At 36.8% G+C, this 19,303-nt stretch overlaps 1 protein-coding gene across 1 annotated transcript in view; it reads right to left on the minus strand.

Moving 5' to 3' along the window:
• LOC117333999 overlaps positions 1-19,303 on the minus strand; it is an 87,413-nt gene that overhangs the window by 34,975 nt on the left and 33,135 nt on the right. The window contains exons 13-15 of the mRNA XM_033893419.1: positions 17,827-17,954; positions 9,718-9,840; positions 7,269-7,370 (exon numbers count right to left, since the gene is read on the minus strand). Of these exons, the coding sequence (XP_033749310.1) occupies positions 7,269-7,370; positions 9,718-9,840; positions 17,827-17,954 (353 nt within the window). The remainder of the gene's footprint in view (positions 1-7,268; positions 7,371-9,717; positions 9,841-17,826; positions 17,955-19,303) is intronic.

A 19,303-nucleotide genomic window follows, 5' to 3' on the forward strand; every position in this document is an offset into this window, starting at 1 on the left:
CTGTCTGTGGTAGTGACTCGTCAGTGTTTTATTGACTAACCTGTCTGTAGTAGTGACTCGTCAGTGTATTATTGACTAACCTGTCTGTAGTAGTGACTCGTCAGTGTAATATTGACTAACCTGTCTGTAGTAGTGACTCGTCAGTGTAATATTGATTAACCTGTCTGTAGTAGTGACTCGTCAGTGTTTTATTGACTAACCTGTCTGTAGTAGTGACTCGTCAGTGTTTTATTGACTAACCTGTCTGTAGTAGTGACTCGTAAGTGTAATATTGACTAACCTGTCTGTAGTAGTGACTCATCAGTGTTTTATTGATTAACCTGTCTGTAGTAGTGACTCGTCAGTGTATTATTGACTAACCTGTCTGTAGTAGTGACTCGTCAGTGTAATATTGACTGACCTGTCTGTAGTAGTGACTTGTCAGTGTTTTATTGACTAACCTGTCTGTAGTAGTGACTCGTCAGTGTTTTATTGATTAACCTGTCTGTAGTAGTGACTCTTCAGTGTTTTATTGATTAACCTGTCTGTGGTATTGACACGTCAGTGTTTTATTGATTAACCTGTCTGTAGTAGTGACTTGTCAGTGTTTTATTGATTAACCTGTCTGTGGTAGTGACTCGTCAGTGTTTTATTGATTAACCTGTCTGTAGTAGTGACTCGTCAGTGTAATATTGACTTACCTGTCTGTGGTAGTGACTTGTCAGTGTTTTATTGACTAACCTCTCTGTGGTAGTGACTCGTCAGTGTTTATTGACTAACCTGTCTGTAGTAGTGACTCGTCAGTGTTTTATTGATTAACCTGTCTGTAGTAGTGACACGTCAGTGTATTATTGATTAACCTGTCTGTGGTAGTGACTCGTCAGTGTAATATTGATTAACCTGTCTGTAGTAGTGACTTGTCAGTGTTTTATTGACTAACCTGTATGTAGTAGTGACTCGTCAGTGTATTATTGATTAACCTGTCTGTTGTAGTGACTCGTCAGTGTTTTATTGATTAACCTGTCTGTAGTAGTGACACATCAGTGTAATATTGACTTACCTGTAGTCTAGAGTAGTGACTCGTCAGTGTTTTATTGATGAGCCTGTCTGTGGTAGTGACTCGTCAGTGTTTTATTGATTAACCTGTCTGTAGTAGTGACTCGTCAGTGTAATATTGACTAACCTGTCTGTAGTAGTGACTTGTCAGTGTTTTATTGACTAACCTCTCTGTGGTAGTGACTCGTCAGTGTTTTATTGACTAACCTGTCTGTAGTAGTGACTCGTCAGTGTTTTATTGATTAACCTGTCTGTAGTAGTGACACATCAGTGTAATATTGACTAACCTGTCTGTGGTATTGACACGTCAGTGTTTTATTGACTAACCTGTCTGTGGTAGTGACTCGTCAGTGTATTATTGATTAACCTGTCTGTAGTAGTGACTCGTCAGTGTTTTATTGACTAACCTGTATGTAGTAGTGACTCGTCAGTGTATTATTGATTAACCTGTCTGTAGTAGTGACTCCTCAGTGTAATATTGACTTACCTGTAGTCTGGAGTAGTGACTCCTCAGTGTAATATTGACTTACCTGTAATCTGGAGTAGTGACTCCTCAGTGTAATATTGATTTACCTGTAGTCTGGAGTAATGACTCCTCAGTGTAATATTGACTTACCTGTAGTCTAGAGTAGTGACTCCTCAGTGTAATATTGACTCACCTGTAGTCTGGAGTAATGACTCCTCAGTGTAATATTTACTTACCTGTCTGTGGTATTGACTCCTCAGTGTAATATTTACTTACCTGTAGTCTAGAGTAGTGACTTCTCAGTGTAATATTGACTTACCTGTAGTCTGGAGTAGTGACTCCTCAGTGTAATATTGACTTACCTGTAGTCTGGAGTAGTGACTCCTCAGTGTAATATTGACTTACCTGTCTGTGGTATTGACTCCTCAGTGTAATATTGACTTACCTGTCTGTGGCATTGACTCCTTAGTGTAATATTGACTTACCTGTAGTCTGGAGTAGTGACTCCTCAGTGTAATATTGACTTATCTGTAGTCTGGAGTAGTGACTCCTCAGTGTAATATTGACTTACCTGTAGTCTGGAGTAGTGACTCCTCAGTGTAATATTGACTCACCTGTCTGTGGTATTGACTCCTCAGTGTAATATTGACTTACCTGTCTGTGGGATTGACTCCTCAGTGTAATATTTACTTACCTGTAGTCTGGAGTAGTGACTCCTCAGTGTAATATTGACTTACCTGTAGTCTGGAGTAGTGACTCCTCAGTGTAATATTGACTTACCTGTAGTCTGGAGTAGTTACTCCTCAGTGTAATATTGACTTACCTGTCTGTGGTATTGACTCCTCAGTGTAATATTGACTTACCTGTAGTCTGGAGTAGTGACTCCTCAGTGTAATATTGACTTACCTGTCTGTGGTATTGACTCCTCAGTGTAATATTGACTTACCTGTCTGTGGTATTGACTCCTTAGTGTAATATTGACTTACCTGTCTGTGGTAGTGACTCCTCAGTGTAATATTTACTTACCTGTAGTCTGGAGTAGTGACTCCTCAGTGTAATATTGACTTACCTGTAGTCTGGAGTAGTGACTCCTCAGTGTAATATTGACTTATCTGTAGTCTGGAGTAGTGACTCCTCAGTGTAATATTGACTTACCTGTAGTCTGGAGTAGTGACTCCTCAGTGTAATATTGACTCACCTGTCTGTGGTATTGACTCCTCAGTGTAATATTGACTTACCTGTCTGTGGGATTGACTCCTCAGTGTAATAATTACTTACCTGTAGTCTGGAGTAGTGACTCCTCAGTGTAATATTGACTTACCTGTAGTCTGGAGTAGTGACTCCTCAGTGTAATATTGACTTACCTGTAGTCTGGAGTAGTTACTCCTCAGTGTAATATTGACTTACCTGTCTGTGGTATTGACTCCTCAGTGTAATATTGACTTACCTGTAGTCTGGAGTAGTGACTCCTCAGTGTAATATTGACTTACCTGTAGTCTGGAGTAGTGACTCCTCAGTGTAATATTGACTTACCTGTAGTCTAGAGTAGTGACTCCTCAGTGTAATATTGACTTACCTGTCTGTGGTATTGACTCCTCAGTGTAATATTGACTTACCTGTCTGTGGTATTGACTCCTTAGTGTAATATTGACTTACCTGTCTGTGGTAGTGACTCCTCAGTGTAATATTTACTTACCTGTAGTCTGGAGTAGTGACTCCTCAGTGTAATATTGACTTACCTGTAGTCTGGAGTAGTGACTCCTCAGTGTAATATTGACTTACCTGTAGTCTGGAGTAGTTACTCCTCAGTGTAATATTGACTTACCTGTCTGTGGTATTGACTCCTCAGTGTAATATTGACTTACCTGTAGTCTGGAGTAGTGACTCCTCAGTGTAATATTGACTTACCTGTAGTCTGGAGTAGTGACTCCTCAGTGTAATATTGACTTACCTGTAGTCTAGAGTAGTGACTCCTCAGTGTAATATTGACTTACCTGTCTGTGGTAGTGACTCCTCAGTGTAATATTGACTTACCTGTAGTCTGGAGTAGTGACTCCTCAGTGTAATATTGACTTACCTGTAGTCTGGAGTAGTGACTCCTCAGTGTAATATTGACTTACCTGTCTGTGGTATTGACTCCTCAGTGTAATATTGACTTACCTGTCTGTGGTAGTGACTCCTCAGTGTAATATTGACTTACCTGTCTGTGGGATTGACTCCTCAGTGTAATATTGACTTACCTGTCTGTGGTATTGACTCCTCAGTGTAATATTGACTTACCTGTCTGTGGGATTGACTCCTCAGTGTAATATTGACTTACCTGTAGTCTGGAGTAGTGACTCCTCAGTGTAATATTGACTTACCTGTAGTCTGGAGTAGTGACTCCTCAGTGTAATATTGACTTACCTGTCTGTGGTATTGACTCCTCAGTGTAATATTGACTTACCTGTCTGTGGTATTGACTCCTCAGTGTAATATTGACTTACCTGTCTGTGGTAGTGACTCCTCAGTGTAATATTGACTTACCTGTCTGTGGTATTGACTCCTCAGTGTAATATTGACTTACCTGTAGTCTGGAGTAGTGACTCCTCAGTGTAATATTGACTTACCTGTCTGTGGTATTGACTCCTCAGTGTAATATTGACTTACCTGTAGTCTGGAGTAGTGACTCCTCAGTGTAATATTGACTTACCTGTCTGTGGTATTGACTCCTCAGTGTAATATTGACTTACCTGTCTGTGGTATTGACTCCTCAGTGTAATATTGACTTACCTGTAGTCTGGAGTAGTGACTCCTCAGTGTAATATTGACTTACCTGTCTGTGGTATTGACTCCTCAGTGTAATATTGACTTACCTGTCTGTGGTATTGACTCCTCAGTGTAATATTGACTTACCTGTCTGTGGTATTGACTCCTCAGTGTAATATTGACTTACCTGTCTGTGGTATTGACTCCTCAGTGTAATATTGACTTACCTGTCTGTGGTAGTGACTCCTCAGTGTAATATTGACTTACCTGTCTGTGGTATTGACTCCTCAGTGTAATATTGACTTACCTGTAGTCTGGAGTAGTGACTCCTCAGTGTAATATTGACTTACCTGTAGTCTGGAGTAGTGACTCCTCAGTGTAATATTGACTTACCTGTCTGTGGTATTGACTCCTCAGTGTAATATTGACTTACCTGTCTGTGGTAGTGACTCCTCAGTGTAATATTGACTTACCTGTCTGTGGGATTGACTCCTCAGTGTAATATTGACTTACCTGTCTGTGGTATTGACTCCTCAGTGTAATATTGACTTACCTGTCTGTGGGATTGACTCCTCAGTGTAATATTGACTTACCTGTAGTCTGGAGTAGTGACTCCTCAGTGTAATATTGACTTACCTGTAGTCTGGAGTAGTGACTCCTCAGTGTAATATTGACTTACCTGTCTGTGGTATTGACTCCTCAGTGTAATATTGACTTACCTGTCTGTGGTATTGACTCCTCAGTGTAATATTGACTTACCTGTCTGTGGTAGTGACTCCTCAGTGTAATATTGACTTACCTGTCTGTGGTATTGACTCCTCAGTGTAATATTGACTTACCTGTAGTCTGGAGTAGTGACTCCTCAGTGTAATATTGACTTACCTGTCTGTGGTATTGACTCCTCAGTGTAATATTGACTTACCTGTAGTCTGGAGTAGTGACTCCTCAGTGTAATATTGACTTACCTGTCTGTGGTATTGACTCCTCAGTGTAATATTGACTTACCTGTCTGTGGTATTGACTCCTCAGTGTAATATTGACTTACCTGTAGTCTGGAGTAGTGACTCCTCAGTGTAATATTGACTTACCTGTCTGTGGTATTGACTCCTCAGTGTAATATTGACTTACCTGTCTGTGGTATTGACTCCTCAGTGTAATATTGACTTACCTGTCTGTGGTATTGACTCCTCAGTGTAATATTGACTTACCTGTCTGTGGTATTGACTCCTCAGTGTAATATTGACTTACCTGTCTGTGGTAGTGACTCCTCAGTGTAATATTGACTTACCTGTCTGTGGTATTGACTCCTCAGTGTAATATTGACTTACCTGTAGTCTGGAGTAGTGACTCCTCAGTGTAATATTGACTTACCTGTCTGTGGTATTGACTCCTCAGTGTAATATTGACTTACCTGTCTGTGGTATTGACTCCTCAGTGTAATATTGACTTACCTGTCTGTGGTATTGACTCCTCAGTGTAATATTGACTTACCTGTCTGTGGTATTGACTCCTCAGTGTAATATTGACTTACCTGTCTGTGGTATTGACTCCTCAGTGTAATATTGACTTACCTGTCTGTGGTATTGACTCCTCAGTGTAATATTGACTTACCTGTAGTCTAGAGTAGTGACTCCTCAGTGTAATATTGACTTACCTGTAGTCTGGAGTAGTGACTCCTCAGTGTAATATTGACTTACCTGTAGTCTGGAGTAGTGACTCCTCAGTGTAATATTGACTTACCTGTCTGTGGTATTGACTCCTCAGTGTAATATTGACTTACCTGTCTGTGGTAGTGACTCCTCAGTGTAATATTGACTTACCTGTCTGTGGTATTGACTCCTCAGTGTAATATTGACTTACCTGTAGTCTGGAGTAGTGACTCCTCAGTGTAATATTGACTTACCTGTAGTCTGGAGTAGTGACTCCTCAGTGTAATATTGACTTACCTGTCTGTGGTATTGACTCCTCAGTGTAATATTGACTTACCTGTAGTCTGGAGTAGTGACTCCTCAGTGTAATATTGACTTACCTGTCTGTGGTATTGACTCCTCAGTGTAATATTGACTTACCTGTCTGTGGTATTGACTCCTCAGTGTAATATTGACTTACCTGTCTGTGGTATTGACTCCTCAGTGTAATATTGACTTACCTGTCTGTGGTATTGACTCCTCAGTGTAATATTGACTTACCTGTCTGTGGTATTGACTCCTCAGTGTAATATTGACTTACCTGTCTGTGGTATTGACTCCTCAGTGTAATATTGACTTACCTGTAGTCTGTGGTATTGACTCCTCAGTGTAATATTGACTTACCTGTAGTCTGGAGTAGTGACTCCTCAGTGTAATATTGACTTACCTGTCTGTGGTATTGACTCCTCAGTGTAATATTGACTTACCTGTAGTCTGTGGTATTGACTCCTCAGTGTAATATTGACTTACCTGTAGTCTGGAGTAGTGACTCCTCAGTGTAATATTGACTTACCTGTAGTCTGGAGTAGTGACTCCTCAGTGTAATATTGACTTACCTGTCTGTGGTATTGACTCCTCAGTGTAATATTGACTTACCTGTAGTCTGGAGTAGTGACTCCTCAGTGTAATATTGACTTACCTGTAGTCTGGAGTAGTGACTCCTCAGTGTAATATTGACTTACCTGTCTGTGGTATTGACTCCTCAGTGTAATATTGACTTACCTGTCTGTGGTAGTGACTCCTCAGTGTAATATTGACTTACCTGTAGTCTGGAGTAGTGACTCCTCAGTGTAATATTGACTTACCTGTCTGTGGTAGTGACTCCTCAGTGTAATATTGACTTACCTGTAGTCTAGAGTAATGACTCCTCAGTGTAATATTGACTTACCTGTCTGTGGTATTGACTCCTCAGTGTAATATTGACTTACCTGTCTGTGGTATTGACTCCTCAGTGTAATATTGACTTACCTGTCTGTGGTATTGACTCCTCAGTGTAATATTGACTTACCTGTAGTCTGGAGTATTGACTCCTCAGTGTAATATTGACTTACCTGTAGTCTGGAGTAGTGACTTAGCCATTGAATCTGAGTTGGATCAACTGTATCACCTCCAGTTTCCTGGGAAAGTTTGTTGATCATGGACCTACATTTTTTCTGCGGAACAAACAATATGATAGAATTTAGTAACAGATTATGGTTGACATTTACCCAAAACACATGACTTCAACAACTTGAAAAAGAGGGCAATATTTAGAATATCACCAACCAACGTGACTTAATGTATATATAGCCACAGTTTCAATATATATATATATATATATATATATATATATACACGACCGCCTTGATCTTATACTGAAAATTGTGACGGCTGTTCCAAGGCAAACAAGGATAAACAGTATGAGATGGTATAACTATATGACCAATCAATATAGAAATACAACTAGGATATATATCTTTGATGATTATGCAAGATAATCCAAAGTAACCTTCACTTTTGACCCCTGACTCTGAAACTGTCCACCATTGGTTCTATGCAGAACCTGGGTTTTGTGGTTGTTTTAAATGGCAAAGACTTTTTAGAGAAATGAGTATATAGTTTAAAAGTGAGATGTATAGGCCACGTACATTACTAGTCAATGCCCTTTATCCTAGTGGAGTGTATAGGTCACATTACTAGCCGAGACTGGTGGTTATTTCCCTTTGACCTAGTGGAGTGTATAGGTCACATTACTAGCCGAGACTGGTGGTTATTTCCCTTTGACCTAGTGGAGTGTATAGGTCACATTACTAGCCGAGACTGGTGGTTATTTCCCTTTGACCTAGTTGAGTGTATAGGTCACATTACTAGCTGAGACTGGTGGTTATTTCCCTTTGACCTAGTGGAGTGTATAGGTCACATTACTAGCCGAGACTGGTGGTTATTTCCCTTTGTCTAGTGGAGTGTATAGGTCACATTACTAGCCGAGACTGGTGGTTATTTCCTTTTGACCTAGTGGAGTATATAGGTCACATTACTAGCCGAGACTGGTGGTTATTTCCCTTTGACCTAGTGGAGTGTATAGGTCACATTACTAGTCGAGACTGGTGGTTATTTCCCTTTATCTAGTGGAGTGTATAGGTCACATTACTAGCCGAGACTGGTGGTTATTTCCCTTTATCTAGTGGAGTGTATAGGCCACATTACTAGCCGAGACTGGTGGTTATTTCCCTTTGTCTAGTGGAGTGTATAGGCCACATTACTAGCTGAGACTGGTGGTTATTTCCCTTTGTCTAGTGGAGTGTATAGGTCACATTACTTGCTGAGACTGGTGGTTATTTCCCTTTATCTAGTGGAGTGTATAGGCCACATTACTAGTCGAGACTGGTGGTTATTTCCCTTTGTCTAGTGGAGTGTATAGGCCACATTACTAGCCGAGACTGGTGGTTATTTCCCTTTGTCTAGTGGAGTGTATAGGCCACATTACTAGCCGAGGCTGGTGGTTATTTCCCTTTGTCTAGTGGAGTGTATAGGTCACATTACTAGCCGAGACTGGTGGTTATTTCCCTTTGACCTAGTGGAGTGTATAGGTCACATTACTAGTCGAGACTGGTGGTTATTTCCCTTTATCTAGTGGAGTGTATAGGTCACATTACTAGCCGAGACTGGTGGTTATTAGAACTTATTACCCTTTATCTAGTGGAGTGTATAGGCCACATTACTAGCCGAGACTGGTGGTTATTTCCCTTTGTCTAGTGGAGTGTATAGGCCACATTACTAGCCGAGACTGGTGGTTATTTCCCTTTGTCTAGTGGAGTGTATAGGTCGCATTACTTGCTGAGACTGGTGGTTATTTCCCTTTATCCTAGTGGAGTGTATAGGCCACATTACTAGCCGAGACTGGTGGTTATTTCCCTTTGTCTAGTGGAGTGTATAGGCCACATTACTAGCCGAGGCTGGTGGTTATTTCCCTTTGTCTAGTGGAGTGTATAGGCCACATTACTAGCCGAGACTGGTGGTTATTTCCCTTTGTCTAGTGGAGTGTATAGGTCACATTACTAGCCGAGACTGGTGGTTATTTCCCTTTATCCTAGTGGAGTGTATAGGCCACATTACTAGTCGAGGCTAGTGGTTATTTCCCTTTAGTGATAAGAAATGTGTAATTGTGTATACAGAATGTAAGGGCAATATCTTTAATCTCATTACAACATGGGCAGAATATTTTTCAATGTCACAGAACTACCAGAAATCAAGAATTGCACAGAAAGGGATATATGCCGCCTGCAAAAAATTTCTATTTATAGTAACAGTGACTTTGGACCTTTGATCTTCGGACCTGAAAAACAATCCCAAGCAAGCACATGTGATAAGTAAGATCTGCATAAATTTTGAGTGTGACCAGCCCAAGGAACTCTGCTGCATCCACAGACACCGATGCTGACAGAGTGATACCTATGTTTATCACAATACTATTGAAGAAAAAAAATTCAATCAATTGTCAGACACACAAAGGTACGTTACCTCCAGCTTTACATTGGTTTTGCTTGTTCTCACGTTGTTTTCAAACTGTACACAGCTGATCCTACAGATATTGTTGGATGCCTTCAGCAGCCTGGGCAGATATGTACACACTGCCTTGTAAACCTGGACAAACATGATTACAGAACAGATAATTATTCCTACTACAAAGGGCTCAATGGTCCGCTAATATTCCTACTACAAAGGGCTAAATGGTCCACTATTATTTCTACAACAAAGGGCTCAATGGTCCACTATTATTTCTACAACAAAGGGCTCAATGGTCCACTATTATCTCTACAACAAAGGGCTCAATGGTCCGCTATTATTCCTACAACAAATGGCTCAATGGTCCGCTATTATTCCTACTACAAAGGGCTCAATGGTCCGCTATTATTTCTACAACAAAGGGCTCAATGGTCCACTATTATTCCTACTACAAAGGACTGAATGGTCCACTATTATTTCTACAACAAAGGGCTCAATGGTCCGCTATTATTCCTACAACAAAGGGCTCAATGGTCCACTATTATTCCTACTTCAAAGGGCTCAATGGTCCACTATTATTCCTACTACAAAGGGCTCAATGGTCCACTATTATTTCTACAACAAAGGGCTCAATGGTCCACTATTATTCCTACAACAAAGGGCTCAATGGTCCACTATTATTTCTACAACAAAGGGCTCAATGGTCCACTATTATTTCTACAACAAAGGGCTCAATGGTCTACTATTGGTTCTACAACAAAGGGCTCAATGGTCCACTATTATTTCTACAACAAAGGGCTCAATGGTCCACTATTATTTCTACAACAAAGGGCTCAATGGTCCACTACTATTTCTACAACAACGGGCTCAATGGTCCACTATTATTCCTACAACAAAGGGCTCAATGGTCCGCTATTATTCCTACAACAAAGGGCTCAATGGTCCACTATTATTTCTACAACAAAAGGGCTCAATGGTCCGCTATTATTCCTACTACAAAGAGCTCAATGGTCCACTATTATTCCTACAACAAAAGGGCTCAATGGTCCACTATTATTGCTACAACAAAGGGCTCAATGGTCCACTATTATTCCTACAACAAAGAGTTCAATGGTCCACTATTATTCCTACAACAAAGGGCTCAATAGTCTTCTATCATTCCTACAACAAAGGGCTCAATGGTCTGCTATTATTACTACAACAAAGGGCTCAATGGTCTGCTATTATTACTACAACAAAGGGCTCAATGGTCCGTTATTATTACTACAACAAAGGGCTCAATGGTCCACTACTATTTCTACAACAACGGGCTCAATGGTCCACTATTATTCCTACAACAAAGGGCTCAATGGTCTGCTATTATTACTACAACAAAGGGCTCAATGGTCCGTTATTATTACTACAACAAAGGGCTCAATGGTCCACTATTATTCCTACAACAAAGGGCTCAATTGTCCACTATTATTTCTACAACAAAGGGCTCAATGGTCCACTATTATTCCTACAACAAAGGGCTCAATGGTCCACTATTATTTCTACTACAAAGGGCTCAATGGTCCACTATTATTTCTACAACAAAGGGCTCAATGGTCCACTATTATTCCTACAACAAAGGGCTCAATGGTCCACTATTATTTCTACTACAAAGGGCTCAATGGTCCACTATTATTCCTACTACAAAGGGCTCAATGGTCCGCTATTATTCCTACAACAAAGGGCTCAATGGTCTGCTATTATTACTACAACAAAGGGCTCAATGGTCCACTATTATTTCTACAACAAAGGGCTCAATGGTCCACTATTATTCCTACTACAAAGGACTGAATGGTCCACTATTATTTCTACAACAAAGGGCTCAATGGTCCGCTATTATTTCTACAACAAAGGGCTCAATGGTCCGCTATAATTCCTACTACAAAGGGCTCAATGGTCCACTATTATTCCTACTTCAAAGGGCTCAATGGTCCACTATTATTCCTACTACAAAGGGCTCAATGGTCCACTATTATTTCTACAACAAAGGGCTCAATGGTCCACTATTATTCCTACAACAAAGGGCTCAATGGTCCACTATTATTTCTACAACAAAGGGCTCAATGGTCCACTATTATTCCTACAACAAAGGGCTCAATGGTCCACTATTATTTCTACAACAAAGGGCTCAATGGTCCACTATTATTTCTACAACAACGGGCTCAATGGTCCACTATTATTCCTACAACAAAGGGCTCAATGGTCCACTATTATTTCTACAACAACGGGCTCAATGGTCCGCTATTATTCCTACTACAAAGGGCTCAATGGTCCACTATTATTTCTACAACAAAAGGGCTCAATGGTCCGCTATTATTCCTACTACAAAGAGCTCAATGGTCCACTATTATTCCTACAACAAAAGGGCTCAATGGTCAACTATTATTCCTACTTCAAAGGGCTCAATGGTCCACTATTATTGCTACAACAAAGGGCTCAATGGTCTACTATTATTACTACAGGAAGGGCTCAATGGTCCACTATTATTCCTACAACAAAGAGTTCAATGGTCCACTATTATTCCTACAACAAAGGGTTCAATAGTCTTCTATCATTCCTACAACAAAGGGCTCAATGGTCTACTATTATTACTACAGGAAGGGCTCAATGGTCCACTATTATTCCTACAACAAAGAGTTCAATGGTCCACTATTATTACTACAACAAAGAGTTTAATGGTCTACTATTATTCCTACAAGGGGCTCAATAATCCCATATCATTCCTACCACAAGGGGCTCAATAGTCCCATATTATTCCTACAAGGGCTTCAATAACCTCATATTAGTTCTACAACAGGGGGCTCAATAATCCCATATTATTCCCAAAACAAGGGGCTTAATAATCCCATATTATTTCTACAAGGGTCTCAATGGTCCCATATTAGTTCTACAACAGGGGGCTCAATAATCCCATATTATTCCTAAAACAAGGGGCTTAATGGTCCCATTTGCTATTTATTATAACAAGGGGTCCCGTATTGAACATTATTTATTATTCAAAGCTGCAGTGAACATCTCACACCTGTGACATCAATGCGGATCAAGGTCAAAATTGAACTAGAACATTAACAAAGATCTGCAAGTCTTATTGTGTATATTGTATACTGCCCAATCAACACACAGAAACCATGCTACCAATACATGTATCATAAAAAAAGGGTAATCTAAGAATGAGTAATCTTAGAATGAGTAATCTAAGAATGTGTAATCTAAGAATGAGTAATCTAAGAATGTGTAATCTAAGAATGAGTAATCTAAGAATGTGTAATCTAAGAATGAGTAATCTAAGAATGTGTAATCTAAGAATGAGTAATCTAAGAATGTGTAATCTAAGAATGAGTAATCTAAGAATGTGTAATCTAAGAATGAGTAATCTAAGAATGAGTAATCTAAGAATGTGTAATCTAAGAAGGAGTAATCTAAGAATGAGTAATCTAAGAATGTGTAATCATTCTTAGAATGTGTAATCTAAGAATGTGTAATCTAAGAATGAGTAATCTAAGAATGAGTAATCTAAGAATGTGTAATCTAAGAATGAGTAATGTGTAATCTAAGAATGAGTAATCTAAGAATGAGTAATCTAAGAATGTGTAATCTAAGAATGAGTAATCTAAGAATGTGTAAATGCATAATCTAAGAATGTGTAATCTAAGAATGAGTAATCTAAGAATGTGTAATCTAAGAATGTGTAATCTAAGAATGAGTAATCTAAGAATGTGTAATCTAAGAATGAGTAATCTAAGAATGTGTAATCTAAGAATGAGTAATCTAAGAATGTGTAATCTAATCTAAGAATGTGTAATCTAAGAATGAGTAATCTAAGAATGTGTAATCTAAGAATGAGTAATCTAAGAATGAGTAATCTAAGAATGTGTAATCTAAGAATGAGTAATCTAAGGAGTAATCTAAGAATGTGTAATCTAAGATTGAGTAATCTAAGAATGTGTAATCTAAGAATGTGTAATCTAATGAGTAATCTAAGAATGAGTAATCTAATGAGTAATCTAAGAATGAGTAATCTAAGAAGGAGTAATCTAAGAATGTGTAATCTAAGAATGTGTAATCTAAGAATGTGTAATCTAAGAATGTGTAATCTAAGAATGAGTAATCTAAGAATGTGTAATCTAAGAATGTGTAATCTAAGAATGAGTAATCTAAGAATGAGTAATCTAAGAATGTGTAATCTAAGAATGTGTAATCTAATGAGTAATCTAAGAATGAGTAATCTAATGAGTAATCTAAGAATGAGTAATCTAAGAATGTGTAATCTAATGAGTAATCTAAGAATGTGTAATCTAAGAATGTGTAATCTAAGAATGAGTAATCTAAGAATGAGTAATCTAATGAGTAATCTAAGAATGAGTAATCTAAGAATGTGTAATCATTCTTAGAATGTGTAATCTAAGAATGAGTAATCTAAGAATGTGTAATCTAAGAATGAGTAATCTAATGAGTAATCTAAGAATGTGTAATCTAAGAATGAGTAATCTAAGAATGTGTAATCTAAGAATGAGTAATCTAAGAATGTGTAATCTAAGAATGAGTAATCTAAGAATGAGTAATCTAAGAATGTGTAATCTAAGAATGTGTAATCTTAGAATGTGTGATCTAAGAATGTGTAATCTAAGAATGAGTAATCTAAGAATGTGTAATCTAAGAATGTGTAATCTAAGAATGAGTAATCTAAGAATGTGTAATCTAAGAATGTGTAATCTAAGAATGAGTAATCTAAGAATGAGTAATCTAAGAATGTGTAATCTAAGAATGTGTAATCTAAGAATGAGTAATCTAAGAATGTGTAATCTAAGAATGGAGTAATATAAGAATGTGTAATCTAAGAATGTGTAATCTAAGAATGAGTAATCTAAGAATGTGTAATCTAAGAATGAGTAATCTAAGAATGAGTAATCTAAGAATGAGTAATCTAAGAATGTGTAATCTAAGAATGAGTAATCTAAGAATGTGTAATCTAAGAATGTGTAATCTAAGAGTGAGTAATCTAAGAATGTGTAATCTAATGAGTAATCTAAGAATGAGTAATCTAAGATTGTGTAATCTAATAATGAGTAATCTAAGATGGTAATCTAAGAATGAGTAATCTAAGAATGTGTGATCTAAGAATGTGTAATCTAAGAATGAGTACATCTAAGAATGTGTAATCTAAGAATGTGTAATCTAGATGGTAATCTAAGAATGGTAATCTAAGATGTGGTAATATAAGAATGGGTAATCTAAGAATGTGTAATCTAAGAATGAGTAATCTAGAGGGTAATCTAGAAGAGTAACTAAGAATGGTAATCTAAGAATGTGTAATCTAAGAATGAGTAATCTAAGAATGTGTAATCTAAGAATGTGTAATCTAAGAATGAGTAATCTAAGATATGAGTTAATCTAAGAATGTGTAATCTAAGGAATGGTAATCTAAGAATGAGTAATCTAAGAATGTGTGATCTAAGAATGTGTAATCTAAGAATGTGTAATCTAAGAATGAGTAATCTAAGAATGTGTAATCTAAGAATGTGTAATCTAAGAATGTGTAATCTAAGAATGCGTAATCTAAGAATGTGTAATCTAAGAATGAGTAATCTAAGAATGTGTAATCTAAGAATGTGTAATCTAAGAATGTGTAATCTAAGAATGAGTAATCTAAGAAGGAGTAATCTAAGAATGTGTGATCTAAGAATGAGTAATCTAAGAATGAGTAATCTAAGAATGTGTAATCTAAGAATGAGTAATCTAAGAATGTGTAATCTAAGAATGTGTAATCTAAGAATGAGTAATCTAAGAATATGTAATCTAAGAATGAGTAATCTAAGAATGTGTAATCTAAGAATGAGTAATCTAAGAAGGAGTAATCTAAGAATGAGTAATCTAAGAATGTGTAATCTAAGAATGTGTAATCTTAGAATGTGTGATCTAAGAATGTGTAATCTAAGAAGGAGTAATCTAAGAATGTGTAATCTAAGAATGAGTAATCTAAGAATGAGTAATCTAAGAATGTGTAATCTAAGAATGAGTAATCTAAGAATGAGTAATCGAAGAATGAGTAATCTAAGGAGTAATCTAAGAATGAGTAATCTAAGAATGTGTAATCTAAGAATGTGTAATCTAAGAATGAGTAATCTAAGAATGAGTAATCTAAGGAGTAATCTAAGAAGGAGTAATCTAAGAATGTGTGATCTAAGAATGAGTAATCTAAGAATGAGTAATCTAAGAATGTGTAATCTAAGAATGAGTAATCTAAGAATGTGTAATCTAAGAATGTGTAATCTAAGAATGTGTAAATGCATAATCTAAGAATGTGTAATCTAAGAATGAGTAATCTAAGAATGTGAAATCTAAGAATGTGTAATCTAAGAATGAGTAATCTTAGAATGAGTAATCTAAGAATGAGTAATCTAAGAATGTGTAATCTAAGAATGAGTAATCTAAGAATGAGTAATCTAAGAATGTGTGATCTAAGAATGTGTAATCTAAGAAGGAGTAATCTAAGAATGTGTGATCTAAGAATGTGTAATCTAAGAATGTGTAATCTAAGAATGAGTAATCTAAGAATGTGTAATCTAAGAATGTGTAATCTAAGAATGAGTAATCTAAGAATGTGTGATCTAAGAATGTGTAATCTAAGAAGGAGTAATCTAAGAATGTGTGATCTAAGAATGTGTAATCTAAGAATGTGTAATCTAAGAATGAGTAATCTAAGAATGTGTAATCTAAGAATGTGTAATCTAAGAATGAGTAATCTAAGAATGTGTGATCTAAGAATGTGTAATCTAAGAATGTGTAATCTAAGAATGAGTAATCTAAGAATGTGTAATCTAAGAATGTGTAATCTAAGAAGGAGTAATCTAAGAATGAGTAATCTAAGAATGAGTAATCTAAGAATGTGTAATCTAAGAATGTGTAATCTAAGAATGAGTAATCTAAGAATGAGTAATCTAAGAATGTGTAATCTAAGAATGAGTAATCTAAGAATGTGTAATCTAAGAATGAGTAATCTAAGAATGTGTAATCTAAGAATGAGTAATCTAAGAATGTGTAATCTAAGAATGAGTAATCATCTAAGAACCCATTTCATTGATGCACTCTAAAATTCACTTTAATACACCTGAAAAAAAAGGTCTTTACCAGTGCATCAGACACCAAAATCAACCGAAACATTTCATCTTTATCATTTAAAAAGAACGAACACATTCATATAATATTATATACTTGCTGGCAGCCAGCTCTGACCCATACTGTGACCATGCAACACAAGCAAAGTGATTTGACCTCTATTGTTTTCTGATTGAGAGCTGTACATATAGATGTGTTGGTGATCTTGGGTAGGGGCCATTGCCTCAGGTATTAATTAAGGATGCTAATAAATTGCCCACATGGCAAATATGGCAATTTACTGGGTCTACAGCTTATAGAAATAAATCTACACACTGCACTAAAACAGCAACTTTTAGTTAAAAAAAGTACATAAATCACATCGGCTTTTACGGTAATAGACAGCAGAAAACCAAGAAGGTAGCCACTTTGACCTTTGACCAGATGACTCTGTCCATTGGTCCTTTAATTGACTTATCATTCTATATCGACAAACTTTGCTTCATAATCAATACAGAATAAAATGTTGATAATTATAATGATGCAAAATTTGACCTTGACAATTGATCAAGTGACCTTGTCTTTCGGTCAGTTTGACCAGATGGCCTTGTGCAATAGCCAGTGGACATCTACTCTGTATTTTGAATACAACCAAGTTTTCTTGATGTTGTATTTTGAATACAACCAAGTTTTCTTGATGTCATAATAAAAAGTTTACCAGTAAAATGATTGACATATGTTGAATACAGTTGGTCAAATTACCAATGTTGAATAAAATTGGTCAAATTACTGACCCTTCATCAGAGAAACTGTTTATAGTGACCAGTTACCATAGAAACCAAAATGAAAAAGAAAAAAAAGTCACATCTGCATAATGGTTCTCCAGGTAACATTTGCAGACTACATGCAGACAAACAGACAGACAGACAGGGTGATTTTATGCAGTATTCCCCCCAACTTCATTGCGTTGGAATAACTATTGCAAAATGGTCATACCTCATCTGTAATATCATCAATGCCACTGACATGACCTCCCTCTGACGTCAGGCCATCAGACATCAAGATAATCCGAGGATATAAACAATGATGGTGATATTCACCAATGGTGAAGTAAGGATCTTCATCTAAATACAAGACAATGGTGAAGTAAGGATCTTCATCTAAATACAAAACAATGGTGAAGTAAGAATCTTCATCTAAATACAAGATAATAGTGAAGTAAGGATCTTCATCTAAATACAAAACAATGGTGAAGTAAGGATCTTCATCTAAATACAAAACAATGGTGAAGTAAGGATCTTCATCTAAATACAAAACAATGGTGAAGTAAGAATCTTCATCTAAATACAAGACAATGGTGAAGTAAGAATCTTCATCTAAATACAAGACAATGGTGAAGTAAGGATCTTCATCTAAATACAAGACAATGGTGAAGTAAGAATCTTCATCTAAATACAAGACAATGGTGAAGTAAGGATCTTCATCTAAATACAAGACAATGGTGAAGTAAGGATCTTCATCTAAATACAAGACAATGGTGAAGTAAGGATCTTCATCTAAATACAAAACAATGGTGAAGTAAGGATCTTCATCTAAATACAAAACAATGGTGAAGTAAGGATCTTCATCTAAATACAAAACAATGGTGAAGTAAGGATCTTCATCTAAATACAAGACAATGGCGAAGTAAGGATCTTCATCTAAATACAAGACAATGGCGAAGTAAGGATCTTCATCTAAATACAAGACAATGGTGAAGTAAGGATCTTCATCTAAATACAAGACAATGGTGAAGTAAGGATCTTCATCTAAATACAAGACAATGGTGAAGTAAGGATCTTCATCTAAATACAAGACAATGGTGAAGTAAGGATCTTCATCTAAATACAACACAATGGTGAAGTAAGGATCTTCATCTAAATACAAAACAATGGTGAAGTAAGGATCTTCATCTAAATACAAAACAATGGTGAAGTAAGGATCTTCATCTAAATACAATAAAATGGTGAAGTAAGGATCTTCATCTAAATACAAAACAATGATGAAGTAAGGATCTTCATCTAAATACAAAACAATGATGAAGTAAGGATCTTCATCTAAATACAAAACAATGGTGAAGTAAGGATCTTCATCTAAATACAAAACAATGATGAAGTAAGGATCTTCATCTAAATACAAGACAATGGTGAAGTAAGGATCTTCATCTAAATACAAAACAATGGGTCACAGTACAAATATGAGTAATAAAAAAAACAAGTATTATCAGGATATTGATGTTTACTTTTGATCCTTGAGATGTACCTGTAATTGTGTTGAAAGAAGGTGACTGAATGGTATAATTTGGCCCCATCTTACAAATGATGGCATAATGTGAGGTAGCTACTGACGAGACACATCTCAATTTAATCTGCTAATAAATCTACTCAGTTTATATACATGTTAAGAAACACTTTGTAAGACAGGTCCTGTAATG

The sequence above is a fragment of the Pecten maximus genome, chromosome 9 (assembly GCF_902652985.1).
Source record: "Pecten maximus chromosome 9, xPecMax1.1, whole genome shotgun sequence".
NCBI lineage: Eukaryota > Metazoa > Mollusca > Bivalvia > Pectinida > Pectinidae > Pecten > Pecten maximus.